Raw genomic sequence first — 19519 nt, forward strand, 5'->3', positions numbered from 1 at the left:
CGTACCTCGTCCTTTCTTCGGCTGATTCAATCCGAAAGATGAACCAAGGCCTAGAGATGATGAATGACTCGGCTTGGGAAGCAGTCGCATCTTGTTCGAGGCAAGACCGTGGGAGCACGGGGGCATTCTCACCACGGCGCAGATGCTGGCGTAGGCGTAGGGCGCGTGCAACGAGCTGCTCCGTCTGTGTATCCCCCGCGCAGCCAGCAGACTCGGAATCATCGGCAGTTTGTTGTTCCCACCTCCACTTCCACCTATAAGCGTTGTCATTGGGGTGCAAGATGCGCCCGGCAAACCGCCACTCAGGATTCCAGATACCGAGCTTCTCCCAGCGGCGCTTGACATTGTGACGAACGAGGACACCACATCGCCGAGAGCCCTCCACTCCTCGAAATATCTTGTTTGAGCGGTATTCTTCTACCCGGCTTTCCTCTCTCTTCGCTTCTGTGTGATATAAATCGACGCGGTCTGGATAGATCCCATGTCGAATGCATAATGCTTCATTTCATCGCCGTTGATCGGTTGCTCCATGATGGCTTTCAGCTCTTCTGGTAGCTCGCCGCGTGGTGGTCGTGGTGGTGGCGCAAGGAAATCATCGTTGAGCTCTTCCGACTCAGTCGACGATGCGTAGGACGGAGGATCGTCGCGCTCAATGCGTCTGAACGAACGGTTGTCGTTTGTGACAAGTGCGTCGAGGACGGGGATGGCTTGGTTTTGCAGGGCATCGTGAAGCTGGACGCGATCGAAAAATGGAGGCATGGCTTGGACGATGCTAGCGAGAGGAGGGCTGAATTGGGAGGAACGTTAGAGGTGAAGATGTTGAGGGTGGGGAAGGGAGATCGACGATGGGAGGTGTGGGGAGAGAAGAAGCTCTTTCTGGCCGATCCGACTGCACGAATCCTGCTTAGTAGATTAAGGTTAAGGTTCAACCCGTATTAAGGTTGGGCCCGTAAGGTTAAGGTTACTCCCAGACGCCGGCGTAGTGGGGCCCCCTCTCACTAGCCCAGCGCCTGCCCCAGCTGGCGCACAGCCAATGAATTTGAGGACGCAGCCTAAATCTGCATCACTGCTAACGGGTAGGGCTGGGATGGTTGGCTAAGCCGCTGCCTTTGTCCCCGCGCGGTTTCATCAGTGAAAGTCCTGAGAAAGAGAAAGGGGGCTAGCTGTACTCAAGCTGCAGCATCCTCACGATGGACACCTGCTCTTCATTCCTAATACAGCCTTCTCCTCTTCTTACCGTCCTCATCCGTCTCGCCACTTGCCTCTCGCCATGGCTCGGGAAGCCCATCCAAAAACACTCTTCCACCTCGTGCCTACTAACCAGGTCACCCATGATGCCCTCCTTCACCCCGATACTAAACACCGCGTCTCGAGCTCCAAATACGGCGCTGGCCTTGAGGTTGGCTATCATGTCCCGTCCAGGCCTCGAGGCCATGTTATCACCAGACTCGGACGAGATGCCGATCTCATTCTCCGCGAATGCACCCGCAAACACCCCATATCTGCGGTTCACGTCGCTTTCGAGATCAATCCTACAACACACCTCGTCCTTTTATCCGTCCGATCGAAGCGGATTTCATCGGTCACGTTCGCGGCACTTGAAGATCCAAATAAGGATGAGAGCACCGGTGAGAACATCACGGGAGACGGCGTTATTTTCTATGGGCAGAACTACAAGATCTCCATTGCATCTTACAACTTTAAGTTGATCTGGCGGACCATCTCCAAGACCGACAACGCCGAATCTCCCAAAGCCCTCACCGTTCAAGGCTGCGAAACAGGTCTACAACTGTTGCAGGATGTGAGGTCGCGCGACCGGGCTTCACCACTGCCTGTGTCATTCCACGGCAGTTGTGGATTCTTGGTCTGCCGTCAACAGGCTGACAAACGTTGGGACACTAAAGGTGATTGCTACAGGGTTAATCGCGCACAGGACATTACCGGGTACCTACCCTCGAGCTGGAGGGCACACAGTGAAGACAAAGCCCGTATGAAGACGTCCTCACCGACAGAAAGGAGCAGCCAAGAAATGTTCTCAGCTTCTGATCTTTAATTGACTGATAGCCTTAGTAGAGTATCTGCCTTTGATACCGGTAGTGAATCGTAGAGGAAAGAGAGGTTGCGTCAGAGGCGTTCTTCCGGCTGCGGGGGGTTTGAACACACCGCAAGCATCCAGCGCCTCTGCCGAAGTAACAGGGCGTGAAACACCGTGCCGAACTTGTCGCAGCTACGATTGAACCAGCAAAAGCGTCATAGTCAGGAGGTTTGTGCACAATTTGTAAATCAAAGGATAGACTCAAGCAAAAGACCCCATATATGTACAGCAAAGTGGACGGAAACAGCTGAGGCGAAGAATGGGCAAGCCAATGAGGAGGTCTACGAGTATTGGAGCAGCTGTGGCGACTCTGGTCAGAGCGGGGTCAGTCTTAAGCAACCTGGAAGGTCTAATCTGAAGTACATCTGCAGTAACAATTTCCCTCACCCAAAAGTACTGTCATGGCTGCCCTATGTGTAGCTGACATGGCGATATAAGCTTAACTCTTGACATTCTTGGAAACTGATAAAGTAGATCAGCTGTTGGTGTTAGTGTAGTATATGCTAGTGAATGTCTGTCCGTGTAGCACCTGAGGATGATTCGCAAGCTGAGAAATTGATGATTCACTAATTCCTACGTCTCTCTAGTGTTCATGAATCGACAGTGCTGGTGACGACCTCCACCTATGCTGCGAAGTCTTTTGGTCAAGGGTTAGGTCCGCAATCCATTCTTCAGAGCTCTAGTGGCTGTTGCAGATCCTAGTCCATATCTTTGATCAGAGCACAGTCTCCTATGGAGGCGAATGCAGAGACTGTGCGACACCCTACAGACCGTAGAAGCAGAGCGATGACCTCACAGAACCAAAACTCCGCAGTCCTGCATCGAGACCTATGCCAGAATTTCTTGTCGGTCTCTAGTGCTAGCGGAAGCTATGTGACACTCAAGAATGGACAGATAATATTTGACGCTTCTGGGGGAGCAGCGGTTGTGTGTATCGGACATGGCGACGTTAGAGTTATTGAAGCAATGACCAAACAGATGCGTGAGGCCGCCTATTGTTCCACTCTCTTTTTCACGACTGTGATCTACGAGGAGCTCTGCCAGCTCCTGATCAAATCAACAAAGGGACACATGGCTAGGGCATACCTCGTCAGCTCTGGTCTGTTATCTCCGTAGGTTTGATGGCATAAAGTTGACAGGAGTCAGGATCTGAGGCTATGGAGGCTGCTATCAAGCTAGCTAGGCAATTCTTTCTTGAGAAATGTCCTTCAGAACCTTATCGAACACGTTTCATCTCACGGAAACAGTCTTATCATGGAACAACCCTTGGCTCATTGTCTATGGGAGGCCATAAGTCCCGCAGAGAGAAGTTCGAGCCGATGCTGCTAGACAACGTCACCAACGTGTCGCCTTGCTTTGCGTACCGAAACCAGAAACACACGGAGTCAGACGACGAGTATGTGACGCGTCTCGCGAATGAACTTGACGCGGAATTCCAGAGGCTTGGCCCTGAAACTGTCTGCGCCTTCGTTGCTGAGCCGATTGTCGGAGCAGTGGGTGCTTGTGTCCACGCTTAGTATGATCATAGACTAATGACCTCTTACGCCAGGCTCTAGGGTGTGTCCCTGCGCTGCCTGGATATTTTCAGGCTGTCCAAGCAGTTTGCCAGCGTTATGGTGCGCTTCTCATCCTGGATGAGGTGATGTGCGGTATGGGTCGTACAGGCACCGTTCATGCTTGGGAACAGGAAGGGGTTGTACCCGATATCCAGACAATAGGTAAATGTCTTGGTGGAGGATACCAGCCGATAGCAGGTGTTCTGGCAAGTCATCAAATTATTGATGTTCTCACAGGAGGAACTAGGTAAGCCCATAAAGCATCCATAGCTCTTCGTGGTCATAGCCGCAAATTCTGCTACCTTCTAATCCTAGTACAGATCTTTCGTCCACGGACATACTTATCAAGGACACCCTGTTGCCTGTGCCGCAGCTTTCGAAGTTCAGCATATCATTCACGTGGATGGCTTGCTCAAAAACGTTCAGAATATGGGCACGCTCCTCTCAGACATGTTAATCAAACGGATCGGCGGTCATCCGAACGTCGGAGATATTCGTGGGCGTGGCCTCTTTTGGGGGATTGAGTTTGTCTTGGAGAAGGCTCAGTCTACTCCATTTCCACCTGAGGCGTGTGTTGCAATGGGAATCTGCGAAATGGGACTGAGTCATAAGTATAACATCGCGGTGTACCCAGGCTCCGGGACGGCGGAGGGTGTGAAAGGCGACCATATTATCATCGCACCTCCGTACAATATAACTCAAGCTGATGTTGTGTTTATTGTCGAGACAGTTTCGAAGCTGATTGAGGACTTTTTCGTCTCTTCAGAACAAGTTACTCGACCACAAGAAGGGAGACAAAGTCTTGATGCAGGTAGCGGGGACAGGGCCGAAATGGGTGAGTCCAACGCAGAAGATTAGGTGAGGCTTTAGAGTCACGGAGCCTCGACGTTTGGCTTTCTTTGTTTCCTCGTAGCATATCTTGTGTTTAGAGACGAATCCTGTACTGTACTCTGTGATGCACACACACACACACACACACACACACACACACAAAAATTAACGTCCGGCGGGACTAACCGAAACGGCAACTGATAGTAATACAGGTGCATTTCGAAAGCCATGTCTTGATCTCCTTTAGCCCCCACGTCTTAGAGGGCATTCCCCCAAGTGTTCAGTGTCCTATCCTCAGCGGCTGAGCAGTATCTGCTATTGTTTATAAGGTGCTAGATGGTGTTGTCGGCTATGAAGAAAAGGTACTATATCCAGTCAAACTCTTTAATCTACATCAAATGGTCCTATGTGTACATAGCACGAATCAAATTGTTACACATGCAGCTTCCGGATTTGGTGCCCAATCTTCATCATCTAAAGACAACTTCCCTCCCAAATTGAAGGAACATCGGATCTAACAGTGAATTTAGCCTTGTTCTACATCTGCATGATGGCAGGTTACGGAGCGAGTGAGATACTTGACAAATATTCAAAGCTCAATACTTGGTGGAAAGCACCAGACGGACAATATCGGCATAATAGTTCAGATTCATCAAAGCGCATATTGGCCCGAAAGACAGTGAGGAGAACCCAGACAAGGTCTTCGCCGGTGGCGAGGATGTGGTGCAGGACGAGGACCATGACGTCGGCGGCCAACCCAACTTGCTGATGCAGGATGACGAAAGACAGGATCATCAGGAGCAGGAACGCATAGATGAGACACAACCGAGAATGTCTCACACACAACGCATAGGCGTTGAAGGCCCAGCAGGATCTTATGATCGCGGCAGCGGCGTGTATGGTCAAGGCGAGAAATACTTTCGAGATATCGATCAGGAACAGGAATTGCAGCAGGGCGATGGGGGCAAGGAAAGGGAAGTAGAGCAGGAGCAGCCGAGAGAGAGTGGGAAGACAGAAAGGTCATACCCGAAACTAAGGACGTCAGGAAAGCCAGTTGTTACGCCCGAATTTCAAAAGAAAGGAAACTTGTGGTATTTTAAAGATAAAGGCGGTGAAAAGATCACTGTGAGAAAGAGGGATTGGTCCAAGGTCGATTATGACGGTTGCGTGGTATACTCGGTAGAAGGGAGAAGAACAATTCATATTGCCGAGGATATGCCTAGTTAAGAATCGTGTAGCGACAAGCATATATGCAGAATTACAGATCTGCTGTTTCTTTGGATCGACGTTTTGCTTCGGCATTGACTCACGGTGCAGCTTCCAGTGAGCCTCATTTAGTGGGCTGTGATCATGTGTTGCGCCGGCCTAACATTAAAAGCCAACAAATGAAGACTACAAACTTGATTTTCTTTCTCACACGTGCACACCAACAATCATTCTGCGCATGAGCGATTGTAAGCCTCAATGACGAGCCACATGTCGGATTCAGCTGATGTCCCGGTGACAATCGACGAAGCCTTTCTACAAGGTGCGCCTTCGACTTGCCGACATGATTTCAAACATCCAAAACTGCGCCAATTGCCAATGAGTGGATCCCAAATCCAATGGCTCGAGTATCTTGGGCATGGACACGAAGGCATTGTTTTCAAGGCCAGAATCGACAATAACGACGGCGCCTTCGCGGTCAAAGTGGTTCGTCATCTCCCGGGTCTTTTCTTTCCACAATACTGACGCGTTGATAGTTTTGGTGTTCCCAGAGGCCTAGTCCTCAAGCTTTACCTAATGGTTTCAGGGAGGTCGAATGGCCTTTCGAAGACGAAGCAGGCACTGTAGCACTCATTGAGAAGATCAGATGGGTCTACGCCGACATGAGCCCAGAGCAGTCTATCATCGTGAAGAAGGGACCGAAGTCTCGTAAAGATGCTGTCAACAACATGCTTGCTTTCAGTAACGAGACGCGTCAGTCGCCACAAGAGGGAATAGCCGATGGATTAATTATATCAACTCCGTTTCCACCATTGCCAAGCTGTTATGGGTGGCTCAGAATCAGTCAGGACGAGCTCCCTCGACTCGATCCACCCACACGTCTGGAAAGATATGAGCATCTAGAATGTTAGTGGGTCATCGTCTATGAATACGTACCCGAGAAAGAACAGAATCTAGCAATTGGACAGAACCATCTCGACTTCTTCTACACGATAGGATTTGCTTTGGAAGCCTATAAGCCTGACAACTGGCGAGGCGGTCGCCTTGTGGATCTCAATGAAATATGCTCACCCTTCAGCATAGGTTGGCGGGGCGGTGCAGTACGCCAGCGAAATGCCACTGAATGTTCGGGACACATGGCTTCAAGGCGCATACATCAAAGGCGCATCAAATTATCAGTTAATTTAAATGGGCGATCTGCAGCCAGAATCCCCATGTTAATGCAGACAGTGGGAATCTGTGGCTCTATCTGCCTGGCCGTAGTCGACGCGAGTCCAGTTCAAGGTCCCCAGGGCACGCGAAATCCTGTGCTGTCAAGTGCCTGCTGTCTTTCGCTAAACAAACTGATTCTACGTTGCACGTCCCATATTCAACCGGCGATTAGGCGAACTGTACGATTTGTCGGCCAGTCTTATCTCGATCCACCACATGTCCGATTTCCCTTCGGGTGTCGCGTCTCGTGAGCAATCCACTTCTTCCCACCGCCATCGGCTATATTTCATGACGTAGCCTATATATAGGAGAATCCACTACCAAACGAGGAGTATCGTACGCTTGAGGCTTATTGGCGAGTGCTTATATCTACCTATAGTTCTAGGCTTAGGGGGTTTGATTATATATCTTAAGACCACCAATTTCAATGTAAATAAATATATATATAGTCTAGTCAACTAGCGATGATATAACCTATCTCAATACTATTTGGAAACAATAGTATTAAAAGGATTCATTCATATACGATAGTATTATATCTTCAGCTATAGCAGATAGAATATCATAACGGCAGCAGGGGCTGTAAAGTATATCGCATAGGCATCATTCTACGAACCAAGCCTGACGAACTCTCCGAACAAATAACGTACGCATTACGAATATATCAGACCGCCCGACGCCTCGTCACTTGTATGGCCACCAAATAAAAGCAAGAAGATTCGAGTAAGGGGAAGAAAAGACTTTCTTTCATTGACTGGACTCGTCACCTACAGCTCGATTCACAAAGGTGTGCAACCGAGCCCTGAACGTATCACCGGAAGCGGTAGCCAGATTCAGATCAATACAGCAAAGCCACTCAACTGGCCTTTGTCGTTACTCGTCTACTTTAACAACGGCAGATCAGTGTTACAACTGAACATACATGGATCTCGCATTTAAAGAACCGACGTTTGTCTCAAGTTAACTGACAAAGTTACTCTCTGTCAAGCAACATAGTGCAACACACGTCGCCCTCAAACATTCAAGCACAGAACACTCACGCTGGCTGATAGATAAACAAAGGGGCATCCAATCTCGCTAGAGTCACTGGACCCAAGCCATACATACTCCACACAATCCGTCCCAGCATCTCTTTGATGATACATCATATCAGTTCTACCACAACCGCCGTAAGCAGTGCTAAGTAAGAGCCTACTCGAAAGCGCACAAGCATGTTAGGGAAATTGACATCTCAAACGCAGTACGAAGGGCATTAGAGGAGCGACCATACAGGGACCGAGGGCGACAGCCCATCAGAAGGAATATGGCCTCATGGCGAGCAACATTGTGTAATTGCAGCATAATTCAACAAACTCATTAACAAACACAACTCACTCATGGTCCCAGACCACCTCTCGCACTGGCGTTCTGGGATCCCACCTGTGATGTACTCAGCTGTCAACAGTCGGTGACAGCTGTCTGTCATGCAGCTCACGTGGGTGGCTTGCCGCATCCATGCCAAGACAGTGACCGACCTGGTGGAGAGGATAAAGCGTGACAGCGCACCATCCATGATCCTAGCACGGCCTGACAGAATCAGCCATAGCTCATGACATGTCTGCGAATGTCTCAAATCCAAAACCAGGACACTACTTCAAGCATCGGCGGCTGTCGTCTCCACGCTCAATCCGACTACTGACACTCCTCCCCTCTCCCAACCTCGCGGCCCCATTGAAACTGTCCTTGACGGAAAAAGACCTTGACAGTCTCACGCCCAGCAACAATGACTTTGAAGCACTTTCCTATGTCTGGGGATCACCGATAGACAAAGTTCCTGTTTCATGTGACGGCCAGCAGCTGCTGATCACGCCAAATTGCGAGTCTGCTCTTCGCCATCTACGACTGGCGGATCAGGAGCGTGTCTTGTGGGTCGACGCAGTCTGCATAGACCAGGGCCGTAACGCTGCGAGCGTCAAAGAGCGCAACGCGCAGGTGACACTCATGGGAGTGATCTACCAGAAGGCTGCCCGCACCTTGTGCTGGCTGGGTCCCGGGAACGACTTCACGCCGCAGTTGATGGCGCACTTGGACCGCATAGGGTCTTGTCCTTCACAGCGCGGCTTAAAAAAGCTGTTGTATTTTGACTGTATGTGTAAGCCATAATCCTTGGTGTCAATTCACTGTGGTTAACGTGTTCTATTCTGGCCGAACCACAGCGAAGCTTAAGCAGCAAGGGAAGATGAACCCGACCTCCTCCGCTCTCAATGTCATCTTCTGCAATGACTGGCACACTCGCATCTGGACAATACAGGAAGCGAGCTTCTCTCAAGATTGTCACGTTGTGTGCGGGAAATGCAGCATCTCGTGGGATGTCTATTCCAAAGCAGCCAGATTTCTTTTGTATGATAAAGACGTTGACGACGTCGATCCTCGGGCGTACAAGAGCTTTATTGCAATTGATATGCGCAATGTTCTACGAGATTATCTTTGGGGCCGTGTACCATTGGAAATAGGCGCCAGCCAGGAGGATCTGGAAGATGAGCGAGACCGACGAGTTGTCTTTCTTTCCTCTTGTCTCGCCCAATGCAACAAGCTCCAGGCGACAGAGCCCAGGGACAGAATCTACGGGCTGCACGCTCTGTATAAGAACCTCGGGATTGAGCTGCCAACGGTTGACTACGCAAAGCCACTCGCCCGCGTTTACGAAGAAGCTGCCGTCTCTATGATCATGTGGTCTCGGACGCTCAAAGTTCTTGGGGATGCCTCTCTTGATCGAGCGTCTTTCCCAAGCTGGGTACCCGACTATTCTGATGCTGACATCAAGTCATCTGTGCTGTCTGGTGATGCCACGCGCGGTTCGAAGATCACTGATAAAGCAGCGACAGAACTGAGTCCACGGCCTGGAGAGCTCCGCGTCAGTGGCAAAATTGTGGGAAGAGTCGAAGCTTTGCGGGATAAGCTCCCCGCTATAGTCGTCTTTCCGGCGCGGCTGGGGCAATGTGAATTAGGCATCCTGACCACCCCGGTTGATGGTATCGTGGATGAATTCGATACCTTTCGTCTCTTGGTGGACAAGATTCGGTTCTTCCGCCAGCTGTACCGATTATTACAAGACAATACGGAGGATAACAGCGATGAGGCCGAGGATACCTTTCTGGACATTTTGCGTCAGAAAAGCTATTCCGAGCCAAGTCAAAGCTTTGAGGTCTGGGTGGACATCATGCAGTATCCTGATACGACATATAGCCTGAAGGCTGGCGAGGATATGGTAGCAAAATGGCAGAGGGCCGAGTCAGCAGCAGGAGCGAAAGCGCCGTGGACCGCAGAGCTGAGATGTTGCGCTACTATTGCGGCTTCGTTAGTGTCAAATCAGATTCAGCGCGACGAGCAGAACTATAGTTGGGATATTCTCAGCTTAGTTAGCGAGGTGTCCGCCAATTTAGATGGTAACGCATTGATACTCGTACACCTTGACGCTCGCAGAGCGACTACTGTCGCCACAGGAGTGTCCTTGGTCCAAGAAGGAGACTCGGTGGTATTGCTTGAGGGAGCCGAGTGGCCCGTTGTTTTGAGGGAAGCAGGGGAGAGGAAATGGTCTTTTATAGGCTCGGCGTTTGTACCCGGCATCATGAGTGGTGAATTGTGGCTAGATGACGGCAAAGACGGCGGCAAGATGACTGATTTATGTGAGTTATGTCTTGTCTAAAGGGTTGATATCCCAAACATTCCAAGAAGGGCTGAAAACGGTATCTCACACCTAAGTCAGAGAGGCAAGCAAGAAGGCATGGGTACATCTACGAACTGCAGAACATGTCAGAGGGGTTAATAAGCCGGGGCTGAATGCGATTTGGTCGCAAACGCAGCAACCATCAAGGGGCGCCGCACAGAGCCGCGATGGTACTGTATGCACAGTGTGCATGGTTGGCCGTGGGACTGATGACAGCTCAAGAGAGGGTCTGTAACCCGGCAGCGCAGCCTTGTTTCCATTACGTTCGAATCTAAAGCTACCGACTCAGCTCTTTAGCACAGACCATCCTTTCCATATATTAATTCAACCCCAATCAAATCAAGAAGCGGCATCCTATACTTGTTTGTTTTATATGTACAGCACAAGATGAGGATTTCAGGAAAAGCTCAGAGGTAGGCTATTGAGTCAGGACGAGCAAATAAAACGGCTTTGACTCGTCCATCTGAGTTCGTCTGAAATTGACTCCAGAATCCTTCTTTGAAAAGCTGATCGGCTAGGGCGTTAATGCTATTTTGCCCCTGGTAGACATCTCGTTTGGCTTCTGCAATATAATTGTAGATGTCTTGCGTGCTATACCGGCATCCGCAAGGCTTTTGACCTGAGACAGGTCTTCCTTGGAAAGCGCTCGAAGGATTAGATGTGCGGTCGCATGTTGACGCAAGACCACCCTATGTATGCACTACATTCCGCCTCATTCTAAGTCAGAAGATTGTCGATTGGTTGTCCTGAAATGCCGAGATAGGCCGATTTCTCCGCTACCCATATTACCAAGCCAATTTAGGCCTGACCACGTACGCTTCATGTCAATCGCTCTTGTTATCATGACCACTATTATCTGATTGTGCAGTTGATTGCTTGGAGACTTGAGCCTTCGAATGACAGCTTGCTAGGAAATGATGTCTCTAGAGCAAATCCGACACCTCCTCAAAGGGCATGAAGTCAATGTTGAGTATGTGAAGCCACTGCCAAAGTACACGGCTGAAAAGCCATATATACTCGGTCTTGATATAGCCCTGTCGGATGAGTCGATCCGCACCAACCTTGAGTTTGAGCGGAAGCAGCTCAACGTGAGTGATGCTCGCAGTGTTCGGGATGAGTTGTCAGTCGAGGCTCAGGGATTTGAACTCCTGACAATCCCATCAGAGATTATGGCTCTCCATTTCAACCACATCAACTCTAGAAACGAGACTAAGGGTGTTCAGTCCCTGTTATCTCAAAGATTCAACACCGACAAAGTCTATCTATACGATCACGCAGTAAGATGTAGCTCGTCTTCTCCTTGCTTACTTCCTCTCACATTGTTAAGTATAGAAAAGAGGAGAGCAAAGCCAAAGAAGAAGGATACTCCTTCTCGAATCGCCCTGACCATGCAATCATTGTTCGAAATCCACACGCTGGTTAGAAACCACCATTCTCTACGGGTTTAGAGGCCTTTCAGCGCTGACCGACATCAAGATCAATCACCGGCAAGCGGGCACAAGCGCGTGACAGCTCACTTGACTCTAGAGGAGTAGAAGTATTATATATCTGACAACTGGCGAATTAGAATTATCAAGTAGCGCTCTCTTGACGGCAATATTTAGGACAAGAAGCTAAGCCAGATCCGACCCAGCTTTTGGAAACCAATTATGCGTAGAATCCAAAGCGCACCGTTACTTCTATGCGATCCATTCTCTATCACTCCCAACAGCATTATCGCATGTGATGTCGTCTCCGGGACCTATGTTGGGGAATCTTTGTTCTTACTTTACACTGAGGGTCATAGGTGGTTTTGGTTCAAGGACCAAGACGTGGACGAGGCTCTTCTATTCGTAAGTTATGACAGCCGTCCAGTCGATGGCCCCCAAAGTATGTCACCTTCATCCTTCACCATGGCTTGATACAAGTTACAATAGTAAGACTTGATATTAGCTTGCTTCCACACATCAGGCGACCTCGTCGACAATGTAGGACTAAAAGATGTGTGCCCACGGGAAAGCCTCGAGGTTAGGGCTTTAGTCATCACACCACGGGACAGTTAATACTCAATCCAACTAGGAGATCCAGCAACCTGTATTCCTGTGCCACATCGTCTATTATCGTACTAGTAGAACAGATCTATATTTAACACCTCACTCATTCCCAAGAACGTCGAGCGGAAATACAGATCCCCTAAACACAGGGGCTATGGCTGGCATTTTCGATACATTCACATGTTCTATTCATCTTAGCACACACTAATCTCTGAGAAAGAACCTTCATAACCTCTCCTTCTTGTAGGCTAGTACGCGGCAGTCGTTTTTATTACTTGCGATAGGAGGGAAGTATCTAGATTATTACTCATTACAATCCCGAAATATTTAGCTTCGTGCACCTACGTACTTGAGAATATGACTCTACTTCACAAGTCTAGATTAAAATTATCACAGTTCTTTATGTAAGCAAAAATGCGTCCTTGAAGCTATTCGTGTTATCTTCCGACCACGTTAAGCCCACGCAGCTATGGCTACGGTCTCTTTCTGCACTATCAGATGATTATAGAGACGATCTCACTTGATTGCGAGCGAGCGCGCCGTTTCTTCGACTATCTGCATACGCAACATCTGCGACATTTCGGGTGTAATCAGCAAGCGGATACATGTATCGCCCCGTGTCAATCGTAGTTGGCCATGAAGTAGCTTCAAAGGCGGCTTTGGCCAGCTTGATAAGCATTAGGTCACTTCCTATTAGAGGATAAGTCAATGTCTAAACTGAAGTAGGAAACTACTGACCTTTTGCTCCCATTATAGTGCTACTTACTGGTAGATATTTAGAATGACCGGAAACTCTCGACTGGTATGGCATTTGACCAACTGTGAAGAATTAGTTGAACACAATACACTTTAGGCAGAGGGTTAATGTAATGCAAGCTACGTACTATTAGCACAGACCACCAGCTTTTCTGCTATATTAGGCTTAGTCAATCGATTAGCGAAATTAGAGAAACTTCACTTTGGATTCAACCTTTTGCCACCCACTGTAGCCCTGTTGGCAGATAACAGCCTAACTGTTACCTACAATCATAATATACTAAGAATTCCCAGGTCCTACAGTATATGTCTACATCCTTACAATTATCCCCCCTCCAATAAGCTTGTCCTCGAGACTATAGTGATCGCTACAGGCTCAAGCGCTAGGAAGGTAGGCCGGACTCTCCACGCCTAGAGCAGAGCCCCCTTGCTCAGGTAACACAACTATAGTTAGACCCCCAAGGGCTCCACTAGGTAGGCCTTATGAGCAGGATAATGCTAGTCTTATTTATCTTAATTGAGACCTTATAGGGAATTGAACCACCAGCCTCTTGGTGCTAGCATAGGCCGCCCACATAGTGCTGAGAAAGTGTAAGGATATTGCCCTAGGCTTACGTAATTACCAACACGACCAAAAGATCAGCATTCTCAGCATTATATACTGAGAATTCCCAGGTCCTACAGTATATAAGGCCTACATCCTTACACTGAAAGACGAAGACCCTTTCGGTCGTCAACCATCCCCGCTGGGCCGTATGATCGCTAAGGACGAGAATGGCGAAGAGGACCTTTTCGAGATCGATAAGCTCCTGCAACGACAGATAAGCTGGAAGGGAGCCAGACCGACAGTTCAATATCTTGTGAAGTGGAAAGGATACCGAAGTCAGTGGAACCCTCCCCTCTACAGCTTATAGTAGCGCTTGCGGCGGCTTTCGAGCTGGGAACGTAGCCTCCCAGGCACTCATGAGCTGGACGAGGAGAGCCTCTTGGTGCCTTCCGGCCAGGGCGGCAAGCCCGAAGGGATGGCCGTTAAAGTCGAGGTACGACAGTGGCATCGCGGCAACAGGGTAGCCTAAACGGTATCATGATAGTTAGTGAATATAGTTCATTGCGCATCCTTGCCAGGATGGTTGTGTGACACTCACCACCGCTCGCGGCCATGGTTGAAATGAATCCATCGGCTGGGCCGATTATGACGTTGACTCCATGGGTTTGAAAGACGCGCTCCACCCCCGAATCCCTCGCCACCTTCCGCATGTGGGCGAACAGGCGGTGATAATCCGTCGCAGAAACGTTCTGGTTCTCACATTTGATAAAGGTGTCCTGTCTCGGATGATCTAGATACTCGTCAGCGGCGAGCAGTGCGACTCCCAGGTGCGAATCATTTACATACGCGGGGGCAACTCCTTCTCTGCGTGTTCTTTGTTGAACTCGATAATGTCAGTAATGGTGCGCATCTCGCTCTCTCTAAGGTCCTGAAGATAGGCGGTGAGATCTCTTTTCATATCGGACACTATGGAGAATTATGTCAGGCGAGTTGCAGGAGCTAAGAAGTGCTGGCTAGCAACATACTGGTGATGATATCCAGAGTATTCTTGCCTTCCAACTCAAATGCATCGACTGTGACAAGGTCGACGTCGTCGACGAATTTGTCTACTTTTGTCTTGATCAAATCGTACGCCTCACGAGTCTCCTTCAACTATCTCCAAGTTAGTCGTGGAGACGAGGAACTGGGTGCTGGGGATGTTATATACTATCTGGGCTTCGGCGCCGTCTGCCGGCTTTATGATCTTGTCCGGGTATCTCCACTTCGAATAGTCTAGAGTTGCGACCGATATACCGGACCACGAGCCGGTCAGGTTTTTTGTGTATGACTCAGACGGAGACCTAGAGGCGAGAACATCAAGCAGCACAGCCATGTCATGGGAAGTCTTGGTCATTGGCCCAGCCGAATCAAAGTTGGTTGACATGGGCACTATTCCGTGCTGGGGGATGAGGCCAATAGTGGGCTTGATGGTGTACAGGGCAGCTCTTCCTGCTGGGCAGAGGAGCGATCCATCAGTCTCGGTGCCGATGGAGATGGGGGCGTAGCCAGCTGACACTCCAACAGCGGAACCGGATGACGAGCCCGAAGGATTCTTGAGGCGGGTTAGGCACATTCCCTACGTCGGGAACAGGAGTTGAGAGCTCACCGAGTGTCCGTCCTTGGAATCGTCGGGATCTAGGCCGCCACGGACATAGGCAGACTGCACTTGGCCACCGATGGCAGACCAGCCGCTCGGCACCATGGAACCACTGTTACAAACCATTAGATGTCGTCAGGTGACGAAAAGGGGGTCCCTTACCGAGAATTGGAAAACTCCTGCAACGCAATAGGTTAGTTACCGCACCAGATGGATGCGGGACGGGGAATTTGGGTACATACGCTGAGATTAGCCTTGCCCAGGATAATGGCGCCCGATGCAATGAGCTGTGTTGATGGCTAGTCAGCAATCTGGGAAGGCACGCGAAAGATATAGGGGCTACTGTACCAGATCAACGAGCTTGGCGTTTTCCTTGGGCTTGGAACTCCAGAGCGAGAGACTGCCCGCCGTTGTTCGAAGACCGGTGTTCGGGTGTGTCGCGATATTATCCTAGGCGGCCCGTTGAGAAACCACGATGCCTCAATGCCACAATCCACGCGACACGTACCTTGACGAGGACGGGGATCCCGTGCAGTGGACCGCGGACCTTGTCAGCAGCTCTCTCCTCATCCAGAGTCTTGGCGACCGCTTGGAGGATATCCAGGGGCGTAGTCTGGATCATGGCGTGGAGGTAGCCGTCATGCTTCTGGATCTGGGCGAGATAGGCATCGACGAGACCGGCGCTGGTGATGGAACCAGCAGTCAACATCTGCTGGAGAGTTTTGGTGTCGGCCGTGAGTAAGTTGGGCTCCACCATCTTGTGCGAGCGAAAGGCCAAGCTAGGGGGGGTGTGGCGGCGCACGAAGTCGCGGAGAGGACTGAACAATGTCATGAATGCCAGGCTTGCCAGCGAACCCCAGACTGCGAGCCTGAGCAAACCGGAGACCAGGGACGAAGAGCGCGACGACGATGTCATGAAAACCATCCGGAAGTGGAAGTGGAAGTGGAAGTGAAAGCTGGGTGTTGTCGCTAATGCAACGGCGCGCGTTTATGTGTAAGAGACGACGGTATGAAGTGTTTTGTTAGAAAAGTCATTTCATTTCATAAAAATGCCTGATTGAAGCCTGGAGAATGCCTCGACTTGACGCGAGCTATTGCCGGCCGTGCGGTTGATCACGAAGCAGACTCAGCCGCCGTCCTTAAGAAGCTATTTTCTAACGCACTGGAACAATCCCAAGTCCTCGAACAATACCTAACCTACTTACACTCGTCGTTTCACCCGGGCGAAGACGACCATGTGCGCGTCGCGCGGCTGTTGATAGCCATCGTCGAGTTTCTCAGGCGAGACACCGACGTGTCGGCATCCTCCATCGATAGTCATCTTCTCGGCTCCGATAATCCCGCATTCAAGAACTCTGATGATTCCGGCGACGGTGGCAGCGATGATGATTCAGTCGGCAGATCTCGCCGTGAGGTGCTGATATTCATGGCTCTTGGGTGGATCACGAACCTGTTCATCCCAAAGCTGACCGACGGCACCTTTCTTGTTGATACGGAGCATGCAACCGGGTACCAGACGTCGCATGTTGCTGCGGACCTCGCCTATCGCTCTGTTCTCGAGGCTCTCCACGAGTTTGGAGATATTCTGCCTACGCGGAGACGATCTGAGAGACAAGGTGACCTCGAGGCCGGCGCGATGCCTGGTGCGTCTGGCGCCGACTTCCACATGTTCCGCATCGCAAGCATGAACATCTCAACTCTCCAATCAGTAGGCAGAATCAAAATCGAGTGGACCAGCTCATTTGCCAGTCACCTCGACTTTGACCCCGCACGCCTCGACGAGAATACGGGGGAAGCTACTCCCATCCTCAAGCTCTTTCGCTACCCGAGCCTCTGTTATCTTTACATGACAGAGTCGTCTCTACTGAACCGGTAAGTCTGCCCACCCCTGATTCTTTGACTATTCTAAGCCCAGCGAGCCTTGGGGGTGACTTTACTGACTGTGACTGTAGGCTGCTGGAAAACTGGTACGCGGAGGACGAGAAGCCCGTGCGCTTCACGACAATGGCCCTGATGCATGAAATTCGACTCTCCTGACAGCTACTCATCTGGTTTGACCGGAGATCCCGCGCGACATACCTCCGAAGCCTCCGAGCCGACGCCCTGGGCAGCTGTTTCGATCAAAAACTTGACACGCTCTGTCTCTGGAGGCAGCAGGGGCTGTTCCTCGAGCGCTTCCAGAGAGATCCCTTGCAGATCCGAGAGACATTCTACAGCTCGTCCGACTTTCCCATCTTCTCGGCTCGGCTCGTCAAAATCGATCGCTTCATCAACAGTATCCAGCCTAACAGGATATCGTCTCTGTGGGAAGACAAAAGGGACATGTTAAGATGGTACACCTTCTGGGCCGTCATCATCTTGGGAGTTCTCAGCCTCGTCATCAGCCTTGTCCAGACGGCGATTGGCGCCGCACAGGTCGAGCTAGCAATACAGTCGCTCAATTCTGGTGACTGGCCATCGAGTTCGCCATAACCGGGTTGGAGGGTACCGAAGCTTTGTTAAGCAGATCGGGCCATGTATAGAAATGTAGAGTAGAAATTTGTTGACAAAGGAGACTTTGTCACAGTCGGTGCATTCGAGTCAGGGACAGAGACACTTTCATCTTGTTGGTTTGGTGGCGACCTTGTTGCCCTTGGCTGGACTAAGGAATGTTATGGTGCTAGGGGCCTGGAGCTCTAGTCATAGCAGCAGCGGTGGAGGCCAAAATCTGTGTGTGTATACCTGCATGCGTGACTTGCTGAGTGGCTAGTCAGTCCTATAAACGGGCCTATCTAAGGGCGTCTGACACCGCCCACGACCAAGGTTTGCCACTGCTACTGTGCTTGTGCCTGTTGATGCTTAGTAGTCGTCGACGACCGATACGTCAAGTGTGCTACCTAAGTATCAGAGAAACCCCGCATGTGCTCTTATATAGCAGCGGCATATATATTCTGTAGGCACACTCCTTCACCCATTTGCGGGGTCTTGAGTCTTACATACCACCATTAAGGATCATGTCTACTTCTCAGCCCCAGCGACCGGTTGCAGGGTCAGATAAAGACATAATGTCTGGGGATGTACTGGCAAATATCTCATTTATACAGGATGATCCAGAGCTTTTCAAGAAGGAAAAGCCTTACATGTCATTGCTCCCCGACGACAGCTCCTTTCCCATCACAAACTGGGCCTTCGCGTCTGACCAGCTAACGCCCATCCATGATATGCGCTCCAGGATTTCCGAGCTGCGCTTGAACAACCACGGCTTCATCATTGTTAAAAGTCAGCTACGATTCCACGGTGTGGCCCATGCTGTCGGTCAGCCCGACCCTCCGGCTCAACTTATCGAGTACCTGGCAGATATCACGAACGTTGTGAAGGATATCACTGGCGCCGAGAAGGCATATTGCATCGATTGGCGGGTATGATAAGGCATTGGTCCGGTCCACTCTTGAACAAGCATGATGTGTACTCATAACTTTTCATCATAGTTCCGCAAGGCAGGCCGCCAAGATATCATTGACGGCTTCGAAGACAAGGATCCCAAAAGGCACTCTTACACTCATCCAGCGTACAAGGCCCATGCGGGTGCGGACATATATAGTTCCCTTCGCTCCCCCCTCGATCTTCTTGCTGACGGTCTGTTAGATTTGTCTCTAGATGGCGGCTGGCTGACGCTGAGAGCCTATCTTTCGGAGACGGAGCGTAAAGAGATCGATAAATGATAATGCTCCATTCTCGGGAGTTGTGAAGCCTTTGGCGGTGACGATGGATGGACTTGATTTTGCATTCTTGATTACCCGAGTAGTGGAACTAAGCGACCTGCCTGCGAATTGACCACGGAGTAACGAAACCTTCCTCAACAATGGTACCACGCTCCCATGTTTCATGTCGTTTACAGTTGGCTTATAACTTTCCCAAGCTAACGGAACGGTTGTGAACCACTTCGGCATTATGGATGGCCA

General features: G+C 50.2%; 4 protein-coding genes across 4 annotated transcripts; 2 read left to right on the plus strand and 2 right to left on the minus strand.

Moving 5' to 3' along the window:
- Positions 1–417: 417 nt before the first annotated feature.
- Positions 418–759, minus strand: UCRPA7_7332 (hypothetical protein; the record flags this gene model as incomplete). Its single annotated transcript, XM_007919861.1, has 1 exon — positions 418–759. The coding sequence occupies one exon, from the start codon at positions 757–759 to the stop codon at positions 418–420; it is 342 nt and encodes a 113-aa protein (XP_007918052.1).
- A 13544-nt stretch (positions 760–14303) lies between these two features.
- UCRPA7_7333 (putative amidase family protein) lies at positions 14304–16335 on the minus strand (the record flags this gene model as incomplete). Its single annotated transcript, XM_007919869.1, has 9 exons — positions 14304–14467; positions 14541–14732; positions 14789–14908; positions 14968–15094; positions 15150–15533; positions 15588–15690; positions 15741–15757; positions 15821–15865; positions 16087–16335. 9 exons carry the CDS (start codon positions 16333–16335, stop codon positions 14304–14306), a joined length of 1401 nt encoding a protein of 466 aa, XP_007918060.1.
- Positions 16336–17004: 669 nt separating this feature from the next.
- On the plus strand, positions 17005–17615 carry UCRPA7_7334 (hypothetical protein; the record flags this gene model as incomplete). The annotated part of the gene is made up of 2 exons (XM_007919865.1): positions 17005–17450; positions 17531–17615. 2 exons carry the CDS (start codon positions 17005–17007, stop codon positions 17613–17615), a joined length of 531 nt encoding a protein of 176 aa, XP_007918056.1.
- A 1007-nt stretch (positions 17616–18622) lies between these two features.
- On the plus strand, positions 18623–19279 carry UCRPA7_7335 (hypothetical protein; the record flags this gene model as incomplete). Its single annotated transcript, XM_007919868.1, has 2 exons — positions 18623–18976; positions 19046–19279. 2 exons carry the CDS (start codon positions 18623–18625, stop codon positions 19277–19279), a joined length of 588 nt encoding a protein of 195 aa, XP_007918059.1.
- Between the last annotated feature and the right edge of the window lie 240 nt (positions 19280–19519).

The sequence above is a fragment of the Phaeoacremonium minimum genome (genome assembly GCF_000392275.1).
Source record: "Phaeoacremonium minimum UCRPA7 unplaced genomic scaffold PA7_03_scaffold_511, whole genome shotgun sequence".
In the NCBI taxonomy this organism is placed as follows: domain Eukaryota; kingdom Fungi; phylum Ascomycota; class Sordariomycetes; order Togniniales; family Togniniaceae; genus Phaeoacremonium; species Phaeoacremonium minimum.